Below are 14,003 nucleotides of genomic sequence, written 5' to 3'. Positions count from 1 at the left end.
ATACGAATCCTCAAAACTCTTAGCATCTTTTTTATTATTGTTTCTTGTACTTCGTCTACATATTACTTTTTCGTACCTCATAAATAACCTGTATAAAGTCACCCTTTAATAATATGTAAATATGAATGAATTTTTTACATGGAAATTAATTTTATTTAAATCGAAATTTAATAATATAAAGATTATTATATAAAAGAAATTCTTTTTTGTGTTCATTCAGCAGGTTAACTCCATTTAGTCACAAACTGCTAAATATGTCTCATTTTTGTTCATTCTGATGCAATGTTTATATTATTGAAAATAAGTTTTACTTCAACAATATTCAGATCTATAACTAACTTATACGCTATGTATTTGTGTGGTAATAGCCAGTAAACGTAAATTCACAGTTATAAAGTTCGTCCTTTTTTAAAAATGGCCTTAATTGCAGTAAAGAGTCATAAATTATTTAAATAAGGGATCAATATTTTCAAGAGTGTAAAGTCTCGCTTATTTAAAGTTATTGTTAATGAAGTAGGTAAGGGAGAGTAGGGGAGATTTCCGTATCGTAATCTGTGACAGAATAATCCCAAAGTCTTAGAAACTTCCTGCCAGTGGCCTGCTAGAAACTAATGAAAACATCGTAGAAAGGGACCATCTTGAAAGCCATAACTTGAAACCTCCCCCAGGCAAACATCTACATGTTTTGTTTTGTTTTTTAAATTTGCAAGCTTAAAATCTATTTGGCACCAAGGCGATTGTAGTATGCTCGACAGATCACGATTCGAAAACAACCCCGATGAATAAATAGCAGTGATACTCAAGTAATAGCAATGATGGAACTTGTTAACTTGAATTATTCTAATGTTTTCCTTCAGCTATGAATACCAAAGAAAAATAAGAAAAAATTATGCATGTAAAGGATTAGTTTTTGACTATGAGTTTATTATCCCTGAATGAAAAACAACTTTATTGTACAACAGTTTTAAAAAGTTAAAGAAGAAAACTTTTTTGTGTTAACTAAAATGCTGCATGCTGGCAGCTTTAGTTTAGGTGTTTAGCATTTCATGTCTCCAATATTTCCTTTTTTTCCATTAAATTGTTAAATGTTTTAACTATTGGGCAATTCTGTGTAAAGTATGAATTAGTGATGTAACGAATAGTGATGGGGCCGAATATTCGGCCAAATTTTAGGCCGAATACCGAATATTCGGTGGCCGAATACTTACTTTTTAAAAATTTCTCTTTTGATTGTAATTAAAGTAATTTTCAAATTTTAAATTAAAAATGAAATAAATATTAACAAAATTGCTTTTTTAATCTTTGTATATTTAAAAAAATTTTAACAACTTGATTTATTTTTTGTAATAATTTAAATATCTTGATGCCAATAACAAGGCAATATGGCTTTTATAAATCTAAATAATTAATAATAGCATATTTTAGTTATAGTTATACTTGTAATTTATATGCTATTTTATTTAAAATAAGAACTCATTACTACTGTTAAATGTATTCTTAACTTTCTTTTTAGTTAGAAAAATTATTAAAACCCAGAAAATTAAGAACTTTTTCAAAAGTTTCACTTCTGAAATTTTAATTTTGTAATTAAATAATTTTCAAATTTTAAATTAAAAATGTAATAAATATTAACAAATTTGCAACAAGAAAATGTTTTTATTTATGTAACATTATTAAATACACTTATGTATTATACAACTTAAATTGAGTAAATGTTAGATTTTCTAATAATTAATGCAGTGAAATGTAACTCTGCAATAGTCATGATTAAATGTATTTAAAAGCACATTTAAAAAAATATCTTTCTTTATTATTATGCACTTATTCAGCCAAATATCTAATAGTATTCATATTTAGCCAAATAACTTCAGTATTCGGCTAGGCCGAATAGCGAATAGTGGCCGAATATTCGTTACATCCCTAGTATGAATGAATTTTTTTCTTCATGTTATCTCTTTCTTCTTATCTTATCATATTATTTTATTTCGCTTTCACTCGCATAGCGTAATTGTTCTCTTGTTTTGTTTTTTATTAGTTATTTATTAATTTTTTTTTTTTTTGCATTAATTGTAATTTTTTATAAATAATTGTTCATTTTTTTGTTTGTTTTTTGTGAATTTTAATTTAATTGTTAATAGTGAACATGGTGATTGGTGGCGTGCCCAAAATATTGTGTCACGTGCCATTGGTTCGCCATCCCTGGTCTAGTACAAACTTATTTTATTTCATAGGCTGATCCTTCACTGTTACTTAAAGAACTGGCCTCTGTTGCTGAGTTAATTGAAGACAAAATAAATACGAAGGGAAAATACTTAGAAAAAAAAATATAGCAGAGAAATTATCATGTTTTCTACCATTGATTGTAGACAAGGGATTAAAAAAAAAATTTGACTGATTTTTTTAAGCACGTTTGTATTATTTTATTTAAATGCATAATTAATACTATTTGATTGATAGTGCACCAGAAAACATTTTGTCCGACCACGCATGCCTAAAGAATTGGGCGTCCTATAAGATGCGTCATTGCAAATTTTTCACACCCTTTAAGCAGTTTTTTTTTTTTGTTATAAGACGCAATTGGAATCAAAGATTTTGCATTTTCTGTAGTATTTTAAATGAGATTTCTTACATGATCTTTATTTGCAGGATGAGAAATATATGTTTATTGTATTGTACTGAAGCTTTCCTTTCATCTTAAGTAAGTCTTTATATGTTTTATATATTCTTTGTTTTATATAGTCTTCATTTGTTCTTTGAATTTCTGAGTTCCGAAATATAAGGGGTAGCTACAACCTGTCAAGTGTGGTCCCAATAGTTAGGTCTTTTTTTTTTTTCTTTTTAAATATTCTATTTATTAATAATTTTCTGTTCTTTAAAAAAAATCATCTTTTCTTTGTAATACTATTGTGTTTTATGGTTTATTTACAGTGCGACAAGGAAAAAATTTACCACCCTTAATAAATTTTGATCTAATGATTGGATCTTCGTATTCAAGGACTTGATCTTAATGGTTGAAGGGTGAACCTCAAAGACTAATTAGTGCAGATCAGGGTTGGCAAGATTTTGCCACAGGTGGAAAAAACCATGGTAAATACCGGTAAAAACCGTCCTGGCAAAAACAGGTTTTTGCCAAGCAAATTGGCAAAAAGTGGCAAAAACCTATATTTTCCAAGATGAGAGGACAAAAACACATTTTTGATACAAAATTATTCCTAAAATTGAAATATATACTATAAATATAAATAATTACAAAAAAATTAACAAAATTATTATTCCATAATTAAATGATCATGTAATAATATATCATTTTAGTAGTTTAAAAGATTATTGATTGGAAAATTTGTGATTATTCTTTTTTTTTCTCCAGTGAAATGAACTTATATAATTATAATTTAAAACATAAAATAACTATCAATATGTGTAGTTAATTATTGTACAAATAATAATTTTTTATAATAAATAATAATATTATGCAAATAATAATATTTATTTATTTGTAAAAAAACATTTATTTTAGGATTCTAAAATGAAAAGAGATCACAAACTTTCAATCTTTTAAAAATTATTACCATTATATTAATTATTAATATGTTAAAAATAATTTTTTCATGTAATGTATCAAAATTATTATTCCTTATGATTGATTTAAATTTGTTTCAAGTATTTTGTAATAATATTTTATCAGCAATTTAGATAATTTGGTTTTTGCCGGTTTTTACCAGTTTTTGCCTGTTTTTACCAGGTTTTTGCCACTGTCCTGGCAAAAACCCCTTTTTGCCGGCAAAAACTCCAACCCTGGTGCAGATGGTATTTTAAGTTATGAAATCAGATGCAAAAACGTACTTTCTCTGGATAACCATACTTTTTCTCTAACTGATTCGGATTTCCGACCCCTTAAAATATGGGGGTAGCTGCAATCTGGAAAATGTGGTCCTAATAGTTTGGTCAGTTGACCATTATAAAGTTTCGACCCCCTTAATGTTAATTTTACTTTTTGCGTATCTTGAAAACTTTTTAAGCCAATTGAAAAAAATTTCTCACGATTATAATATCAGTTTGCCCAAAGTTAATGCCTTGTAAAAGATAAATTTTTAATCATTTTTTATTCTATTTTAAAAAAATGTCAAACAAATTTTTAAAGTTTGTAATTTCCTAAGGCTAAATTTGAACAAAATTAAGTCTAGAAGCTCCTTAAGGATTTAACTTTAAATATATAACTTCTTTAAAGTTCAATTTCTTAGAATATATTTGACTATCGTTCAAAAAAAAACGTGAAAAATATATCTGGAAAGTTAGTGAATTTTATTCTATTTAATTAACAACCTTGCAGGCTTGTGATTCTTCCACTAATTCGCGGGGTTCCACAAATCTCAAGACCGATTATTCACGGATTTCAGTGAATTAATAATTTATATTCTGACAAAATTTTCTCAGGATTTCGCTAATCTATAATTTAATTTTTGATACTTACGTAAAATCTCATAAACAAGACATTTATTCCGCCCTTACATCATTCCATTTTATTGTTCAGTTCTTATTCGTGCACCATAATGACTCACTCATTTATGCAGATTTGTTAAAGAAAAGAAAAACTTTGGATAAATTGCAAGAACATAAGGCGGGGGGGGATACTAACTTCGGTTAGAAATAGTGAACTACTGAGGCAAACACAAAAGTATGAAATTAATAATTTAAAAAAGGTGTGTGAAAAAAGTGACCAGTTATTTACTTAAGTCGCAACTTTTTTTTTGTTGACACCTCTTGTGGCAAATGGTTAGTTTCTGGTCTAAGAATTCTGTTTAAAGAAGGTTTTATTTAACCACATACTACAGAGAACTCCACCCATGGAAATTCTTTTTTCCAAATCTCTAGAAATGGTCGCTTTCTCTTCTCTTTGTCGTAAATTTGAAGACTTTTTCTTTTTTTCCGATATCGTTGGATGGACCACTCTTTACTGTTATGGTTTTCACCTTTTTATTGGTATCATTTCTGATTCCGCTATCAAAATAATTGCTATTGCTTTGCTGCCGTAAATATGTAAATCTCCAGTATTTGAGAGCCCTGGTTGGAGGCAGCAAGGAGAAGTCTACAGTGACCTCATGAGTTGGGCGTTACGTGATCAGAGGAGTTGTTAATTTCTTCGTTTGGAGTCCAAATGCGCATGCACAGAGCAACTTTTCTTTTCTTTACCATTTACGTGAGCATGCGCATTTGGTCTGCCGAAGGAATTAACAGGATTTCTAGATTAGTGGGGTCATTTTAGAAGTGAGGCGTTAGACTCTTGAAGGATTTAAAAAATTGAAAATGTATCACGAGCATTAATGGGAAAATGGTCGTCCACTCGACGTCAGATTTGAGAAATTCGTTGGGAGTTTTTGAGCCTTGATTTAGAGGTACCTTTACAAATTCAACTTAAGAAAAAAAAAGTAGTTTCACAAAATACTTTTATTAAAATTTTATTTTTGTGTTGATTTTTTAATATAATTTTTAATTTTCACAGATTATATCTAAGTTTTCACAAAATAGGTACCTCTCAGAAAAACCTAGACAGTCCCCTGTTCTCTTACATTAGTTGTCACAAAAAAAGAGCTTTCAGCACATTTTTATAGACATACAGCAAATAAAGAATCACTGGCAGCCAGGTTAACATGTATATCGCTCGAATAAAAAGTTATTTAATGGCATCAAACCAATAGAAAAGAAATAGTAATTTGACGAGGAAAGTTGCAATGTACAATCAATACTAAGTTGCAAATTATGCATCAGCAATCTTCAAGGAAACTAAAGATCATGAATGTAAAGAGTATGTACAAAACGTAATAAATGTGGAGAAAATCATTATGTTTCTGATTTAACCTGTGCATGTAAACCATCTTTTTAAAATAAGCTAGTAATAAAAAATTAATTCATTAGAATTAATTTTACAAAAATATCATTTTTAGTATCTTTAATATTGTATCACTAGCAAATATTTTTAAATGAGAAAATATTTCTAATGTAAAATAACTTAGAACTTAATCTTTTTTCATTAAAATGGGAAATATTTTCTTAAATGATGTTAATATAGTGTTTGGTAAAGCAATTTAGTTAACAATTGCTGGATAAAAAAAATATTTTTTCAATATTCTTTTTATATATTAATAGATAGATATATAGAGATTTTAATTAAAAATCAAAATGAGTTTTTCAAAAAGTAAAATGTGATTGAAAATATGATTTTGATTAATGAATAATTCTTTGATTAATGAATGTTATAAAAAATATATTCATTGTGTTCGTATTTTTCTACATTATATTTTATTCTGTTGTTTGCTTATGATTAAGGAACCATTTTTTTATATTTAACTTATTTTCTGAAATCTCATTTATTGTTAATGATTAAATATTTCTTATTTGAGATTAATATTTTAATGAACACAGTATATATAGATTTTTGTAGTTGTTCATATGCAGCCTTTGCAGGAATAAGAAAATAAATTTAGAATAATTTTTTTTTAAATAATTTCAAGTGTCATTTCTATTAAAATTATTAAAAATATATTTGTGATTTGACTATGTTAGTATGTATTTCTTTTTATTTGAGCAAAATGCAGTGATTTTCAGTTTGCATTATCCAAAATTCATTTAATTACCTACATTGCTTTTTATATTACTTTAAACAACGATAATTTTTTATTATTGGTTAATAGTCTGACAAACATAATGTGCCCAATTGAAAAGAAAAAATTTATTTGACATCTTTTAACAGCATTTGCGGGTAGGAAACTGAACTCTGTACTACATATTAAGTGATATGTACCTTTAACAGTTACTATTTTTGCTAAGTCTGCTTGAACTGTAGTTTGATTTAAGTTTAGTTATAGTAAAGATTAATGCTCAAATTTTTTCAAATCATTCTGAATTTAAAATCAATCAATTCATGGGCGTTTTATTTTTCCAGCATTTTTACAACTATCTCATTTTTAAGCTCTTAGACCTTATTTTTAAACAAAAGTTTTGGTGAAATTTTGCATGAATCAATAAGAAGCCTGTGTACATTTATTTATTGAAAGAAATTGAATTCTGATTGGTTACATTTTGAATATTTTATTGCAGTTTCTGTACAATTTTCTCAACATGGCAACAATAATCACTGAGAGCTTGTTTGGTCCTAGTAACAGAAGGCGGTGTGTCAAAGGACGAGCTTCATATATTGAATCTGTTGATAATTTGCTATCTTGTGAACAGACAAAATTTGATACTTACGATTACCATGAGGATAATGAAAAAGTAAATTACCCAGAAATTTTTGAACCAGAAGAAGTAGAAGAAGAACCAGTTACCATTGATTTGTCAGCTTTTTTGCAAGATATTCCCCTTTTAACTGAAACGACCCCTGAAAATGCTGTTGATTCAACTGCAGATGATAGTCATTCTCAGTTCCGTGTTACAACTTCATTAATTGATTCCACTCCTGCTTTACCAGATAACACAACATTAAAAACACTAGATTCTTATGATAATACTTCGGGTGCACCTGCTGTTCATGCAGCAGGTGACCCCCCTTTACCAATTCTAGATATGAATTTGGCAGAAGTTCCACTTAATATTGGTAGTCCAACTAAAATCAAAGAAAATGTTTTCTCTCCAAATAAAATATCTCCCAAAAAATATATCAAGCCTAAAAGTCCTTTAGGTTTTTCAAATCCACTAAAGAAATATAGAAATTTTTCAAAGGGCAAAGATTTTGTCAAGAATCACATAAAAGTGTTTGGTAAATATCCTGTAATTAAGTGTGAAAAATTAGATATTGAAAATTTTGTAAAAATGAACAATATTAAGGTTAGTAATTGGCCTTTATCTCATGTGAAGACTCCTAAAAAAAGTGGGATAAGTCCTGGTGTTAAAAGAGTGCGAGCAAAACCTATTTCAAGAATTCCTAAAGTTAAAAAACCAGTGAGTGGTAGTAAATCTTTACCTACTAATGCATCTGGCATTCTTGTAAGTGCATTACATCCAAAAACAATACCAAGTAATGGTTTTGAAACTGGTAATAAAAATATGCCACTGTTCCTGAATAGGGTTTCTGACAATCTGTCTGATGTAACGCATTCTGTTATTAAACAAAACTTTAATGGAAATGAGAGATTAATCAGAATCGTCGGTCCTCATTTTTCTTCTCCACAGAAATCCACTTTATTTCCTATAAAACAACAGAGTTTGGGTGCACAAAACTACAAATTGCCTCTTGTTACTAGCATTAACAGATTTAAAGATGTTTCAAATAATAACAGGTGCAAAATGTTTCAAATAATAGCTCCCAAACAGTATGTTAGTCCTGTTACCTTAAAATCTGTAAATAATACTGTGTCACCACATATTTATTCAAAACCAAAGCAAGATTCTGCTTCTTCGCTTGTCAAGTCGAAAAATTTCACTCTTGTTGAACCACACATCAAATATTCTAAAACTTCTATTAAACCAAATGTCATTAATGAGCCGTTTGATATCATGTCCGATAATTTCTGTTCGCCTAAAATAAAGTCTCCTTCCAAGTATCAGAAAGATTTTAAGGTACAAGAAACTGAAAAATCTTTCGTTACACCTTCCAAAACTGTACACAACAGTCTGGAGAAGATTAGGAATGAGCCTATTTTGCAAGATACTGAAATCGAAAATCCATCCACGGGAAAATCGCAAGACAATGATGAACAAAACTTGGATTATGATTTATCGAACCAAAACACTGAGTTACAAAAAACAAAAGAAAGGGAATCTGTAAGTTCTGCCGATTTGATTATGGATGTTATGGCAAAAGCTTTTAAAACGCAAGCGAAAAAATCTCTAAGATCTAAGCCATCTAATATAAAGGGTGATCAACAATCTACTTCAGTTTCTCTTGTGCCTAAAACTGAAATTTGTAAAGCATATAATTCAACTTTAAATGACATATTGTTTGGATTTGATGATGATGACTTTTCCGAAGATGCTTGTGTAGATGTCACGCACATAGAACCCACTGAATCTCATTTAGCTGAAGCACTAAATACACCTACAAATGCACAAGTATTAAATGATGAGCACAATGAGCCAAATAAAGTAATCAAATACAAATATAAGAGAAAACAAAATAAACAGCCTTCTCTGGTTTCTGTATCTAATTCAAAAAAGGATATCAAAATCATTTCATCCACGGTTGCAGAAATTTCTGATGACATGACTCACAAGTTAGTAGATAAAGATATTATAAAATGTAATAAAATATTAGAAACTAATGATCTCAGTTCTACAGTTAATGTTGATGCTCTTAATCAAGAGACTGATGTATTATTAAATGTATCAGCCAGTAATCCAGATGTCAGAAGAAGAAAAACATCTATGAAAGATACAGATTCTTCTCCTTGCCTTGATCAGACTAATGATATGCACAATAATACTTCGCTTAATATTGAAAAGGCTGAGACATTAACAGCTTCACCTGTAGGTTCTCTTAGATCTAGACAGCTCCGCCATACAGGAAGATTATTGAAAACGCCAGAAAAAACTGTACCTGAACAAAATCAAGATTTCAACACTGAATATGGAAGCCTTATTAAAATTATTGAAGATTTACCTAGTCCATCTATGACTCCTTCATGCAAACGTCGACAGTCGGGAAGATTACTACGAACACCTGAAAAGTCAGATACCGAAGTAAATTTTAACACTGAAGATGGCAATCTTATTAAAATGGTTGAAAGTTTATCAAGTCCATCTTCTTGTAAACGTCGACAATCAGGAAGATTACTACAAACACCTGAAAAGTCAGATACTGAAGTAATTGAAAACAAATCTCCAAATCTTCCAGCTCCAAATAATAAAAGAAGGAAGTATTTTGCACATAGTTTTAAAAACAAAGCAAAAAGAAACTTTTTATCTGTCAAATCTTTGAAAGGAAAGAAAAAAATAAGTAAACCAATTGATATCATACAAGAAATCAAAACAATAACTGGGGGGAAATTGAAAAGAAAAGGAAAACAAGCTAAAAGTATTTCATTAGAAAAGACTCTAGTTACAGAAACACCTAGTAATTTAATCAACAAATCCAAAATGAAATCTACCTGTAAAAATAAAAGAAAAAGAATAAAAACACTTAAAGTTCTTTTTAAAAAACCAAATTCCAAGTCCAATGAGAATAGTTTAAATGAAAGTGATCTTAATTGTTGTGACTCAAAAAATGAAAATTGTGACCAATCAAATAACAAAACTCTTACTTCTACTTTCAGAACGAAGGTAGTTGATAAAATGGGAACTCCAAATGAGGATGGATTTGAGCATGATACTAGCAGTACCTCTCTTCACCAGAAGGAAGTTGATTCTGAGATTGAAAATTCTAATCACCTAGAGAATGATTTTCCAGGAACGCAGCTTGATCATTCAAATTCTGGTGATTCTTTGATCAATGCCAGCTTAACTATTTCTCCTAAAGCAAACTCTTTGGATGAGTTATTGTTAAATGACTCAGAAAAACTAACAGATCCCATAGCAAAAATAGTTGAACCAAATGCTGTTAATGCTAGTAATAATTCAGATGAATTTGAATTAAATGCTCAATCCTCATCTATAAATAATGAAGAAAGCTGTTTAAATCAAACTCATGATGTTCAAGTAAATGATGATTCTAAATTAAGTGCTGATAACTTGGTAGGTGATATATCCTCAGTCGAAGGAAATGAAAATAAAAACATTGTATCCCAGTCTATAAACCTCTCTGATATCGGTAGTGAATGCCCTGAAACTTTTAATATTACTGAAAAGAAGATTAATGTGGGTGATGAAATTTTAGATAATGAAATAAAATCTGGCAGAAAATTTTTTGATATTTGTGAAAATAGCATGTCGTCTTATAAATCTGAAGGAACACTTGTAACAGTTTCTAATACTTGTGAAGATAAGCTCATTTCTTCCATTTTGTCAGATATTGTTTCAAATGTAAGAGGTGACAGTGATGCTTCATTAGGCATTTCCAATAAAAATTGTGATATTAAACTTAATTCTTCTAATGAAGTTTATAGTGATATTCAGATAGACTGTTCTAGTAAAATTGACAGTAATATCCAGTTAAAAATATCTGATGATAAAATTAATAACATCGAGCAAGATCCTTCTAATGTAAATGATGATAATAACAGGCATCAAGTCTCTTCTGTAGAAACTAATAGTGACATCCAGATTGACTCTGTTGAATTTGATAGCAATGTCCATTTAAACTCTTATGATGAAGTTAATAATGACATCAGACTAGACTCTTCTGATAAAATTAATAGTGACAGCCAGTTAAATTCTTCCAGTAAAATTAGTGCTGATATGGACTCAGATTCTTTTGATAAAAATAATGGTGTCCAACTAGACTCTTGTAAAAATAGTGACATACAAGTAGATCTTTCTGATAAGAATAATGCAGTTTTGCCCTTAAACCTTGATGATGGAAATAGTATGGAAGATTTAGGTAATCAAATTCTACAAGAAGAACTTGATCTTTCAGGAAATAAGTGTTGTCAGAATACAGCCGCAACTGAAAAAAATGAGAATTTGAATCTGACAAATTCATGCGAAACAATATTAGATGAAAGTAATAGTTCTGAAACAAAGAAGAAAAGGGGCAGGAAAAAATCGGTTACTAATCTCACTTCAAAGAAAAAGACGTGTCCAAAAGTAAAATTAACTGTGGCTAAAAATCTTAATTCTTCAGCTAAAAAAGGTTCCATAAAATGGTATTTTTCTGAGCGAAAATGCTCAACTGACTCTATTCCTGATGCCTCTGATTTGTTAAATTCATTTGAGGACTCTTCTAATCAAAAAGACTCTGTTACTATTACTTGTGCCACTAAAACTCCAGCGAATTCTTCTACAGTAAATGTTGATACAACTGAGGATAACTCTGATGTTTCAAAAAGTATAGAAAACTGTGATAAAACTTTGTCTAATAATTTTAATGTTCAATCTGAAAACCTCCCTGTTCCACCTGTCGTAGTTAAGGAAGAACCAATGGATATTGAAGAAATGCCATTGATTGACTTTCCCAGCTCTTCTCTGAACATTAAAATTGAAGAAGCTCCTCCCGTGGCAGATAATAGCTCTACAGTAAAGAAGTCAAAGCGTTCAAAGAAAGCTCCTCGGCCATTCTCTCCTGACATGAATATCGCAAGTCTAGCTATGAAGAAAGAACTGAAAACTGTGGAGGATATGAAAGGTAATTTTTTTTTATTATTATTATTACTATTATTCATTTTGCTGATCAGACGTAAGTGAATGTTTGTTTCATTGATTATTTATTTCAAGAGCCTGTTCAATGCCTACGCTTTAATTATTTTAATTTAATTAATTTTCACACATAAACAGACTGATGGATATTTATGCTACTTGGCATTATCTATTTACAGATTTAAAATGTAAGCCTGTTGCTCTATCGAAATGTGAAGCTTGCAGCTTATCTTAAGCTAAATTACTAGCTAAAAACGTTTTGGACAATATTATATTCTATTCTGCAATTGACACTTGAAAAATTATTCGTTATACCTTAGCTTCTACATTTGTATACTGTTAATCTATTTCTTTACATAAGAACATTTGAAAGCCACCAATAATAAATTGTAACAAGCATTTTGAATTTACAATAGTTAATTTTGATCCATGCTGATGATAGTTTTCAAGAACTATTTTAAAAATCATTAAACTTATCAAAATATAATAATTTTTTAAGATACCACGAAGCAAATACGTAAAGACATTGTAGTTGTCGGCACCAGTCACTTCAATGAAAGCCGATAATTTTACATTAGTAGAAAGGCTGAATATTTGACAGATGCTAAATATTCTAATTCTTTTGCAGAGCACCAATCGTTGACTGATAATAGGGGAATGTGTCGTTCTTTCATTCAGAGAAAATTAATGATACCTTAGGTACAATGCACGATAACTTTCTCTTTCAAAGAAATTGTAATTTGAATAATTTTTAAGAAACTTTTGTTGCCAAATAGCTTTGCAAATTAAGCCTATTGTTTTTAAAACATGTTTTCACCACTTAATTTTGAAGTGATTTTCGGAAATGAAATAAAATGTAATTAAATTTTTGTTAGCACAGTCCTACTCTTGATATCCCAAGATTTTATATCTCGAAAACCTTGTTATGTCAAAAAAATATTTTTTCCTCTTGCCATTCATTACATATCCAATTGTTAATTTGAGTTCCTATGCGAAGAGTTTCTCCTCAAAACCTCTTTTTGTCAAATATTTTCCAAAACGGGAAATGATTTTTTTTTAAAGGCAAAATCACAACGTACGTTTGTTGTAGACCAATTCTTTTCTATTTAATGCATAATTATTTTTGTCTTTTGAAAATTATCATTGCTGTATTTAAACTTAAAGTCAACTATCATTACATGCATAATTATTAGCAATTATTCTTTTGTTTCATGAAGCTACTTTCTATAGTTCTATTTTATAATAAATTTTTCTACTTTTTAGAACATATTTATCTTTTTACTTGTTATCTCGAAAACTCACTATCTTGAAATTTAGCCTTCCTATAACAGGGATGAGATTCTTCCGCGGATCCGCGGATTTCCGCTTTTTTTCAGATTTTTCCATTTTTCCCGCTGATTTCCGCTGAAATTTTTTTTTGCACAAGTTAAAATATTTTATGAGGAATTTAATTTTCCACGGAGCGAAATTACTGAAGTCTTTATTCCACCCTCTGAAGTTTCTCTAAAAATCATTTCCTTGGGATAAAACTGGTTGATCTTTATACAGGGATGAGATTCTTTTTGTCTCTCGAATTTCAACCTTTTTATCAAAAACTCCGATTCTCTAAAAGTTTCGTTTTTTTAATAAATATCTCGCTTTTTTTTTTAAAATTCAGTCATTGAAGTAAAATAATTATATTTATTTACGATTTTCAAAGATAAACAGAAAATTCAAACTACGTCCTAGCTGCTAACCCTTCCGCATTTTTACTTATATTAGCTATTTTCTCCGATTTCACG

At 29.3% G+C, this 14,003-nt stretch overlaps 1 protein-coding gene across 3 annotated transcripts in view; it reads left to right on the top strand.

The window, feature by feature from the left end:
* The window catches only part of LOC107457197 (uncharacterized), a 53,751-nt gene that overhangs the window by 637 nt on the left and 39,111 nt on the right, over positions 1-14,003 (top strand). For 2 of the 3 annotated variants that reach the window (XM_071182922.1, XM_071182921.1), the window contains 2 exons: positions 2,647-2,698; positions 7,096-12,211. In XM_071182922.1, the coding sequence (XP_071039023.1) occupies positions 7,117-12,211 (5,095 nt within the window). In that variant the 5' untranslated portion in view covers positions 2,647-2,698; positions 7,096-7,116. Of the gene's footprint in view, positions 1-2,646; positions 2,699-5,719; positions 5,804-7,095; positions 12,212-14,003 lie in introns of those variants that run through there. The other variant, XM_071182923.1, reaches the window with a different exon arrangement.

This window comes from Parasteatoda tepidariorum, chromosome 7 (genome assembly GCF_043381705.1).
Source record: "Parasteatoda tepidariorum isolate YZ-2023 chromosome 7, CAS_Ptep_4.0, whole genome shotgun sequence".
NCBI classification, from domain to species: Eukaryota; Metazoa; Arthropoda; class Arachnida; order Araneae; family Theridiidae; genus Parasteatoda; species Parasteatoda tepidariorum.
The sequence above is the reverse complement of the archived record's forward strand: the minus strand, read 5'-3'. Positions and strand labels throughout refer to the sequence as shown.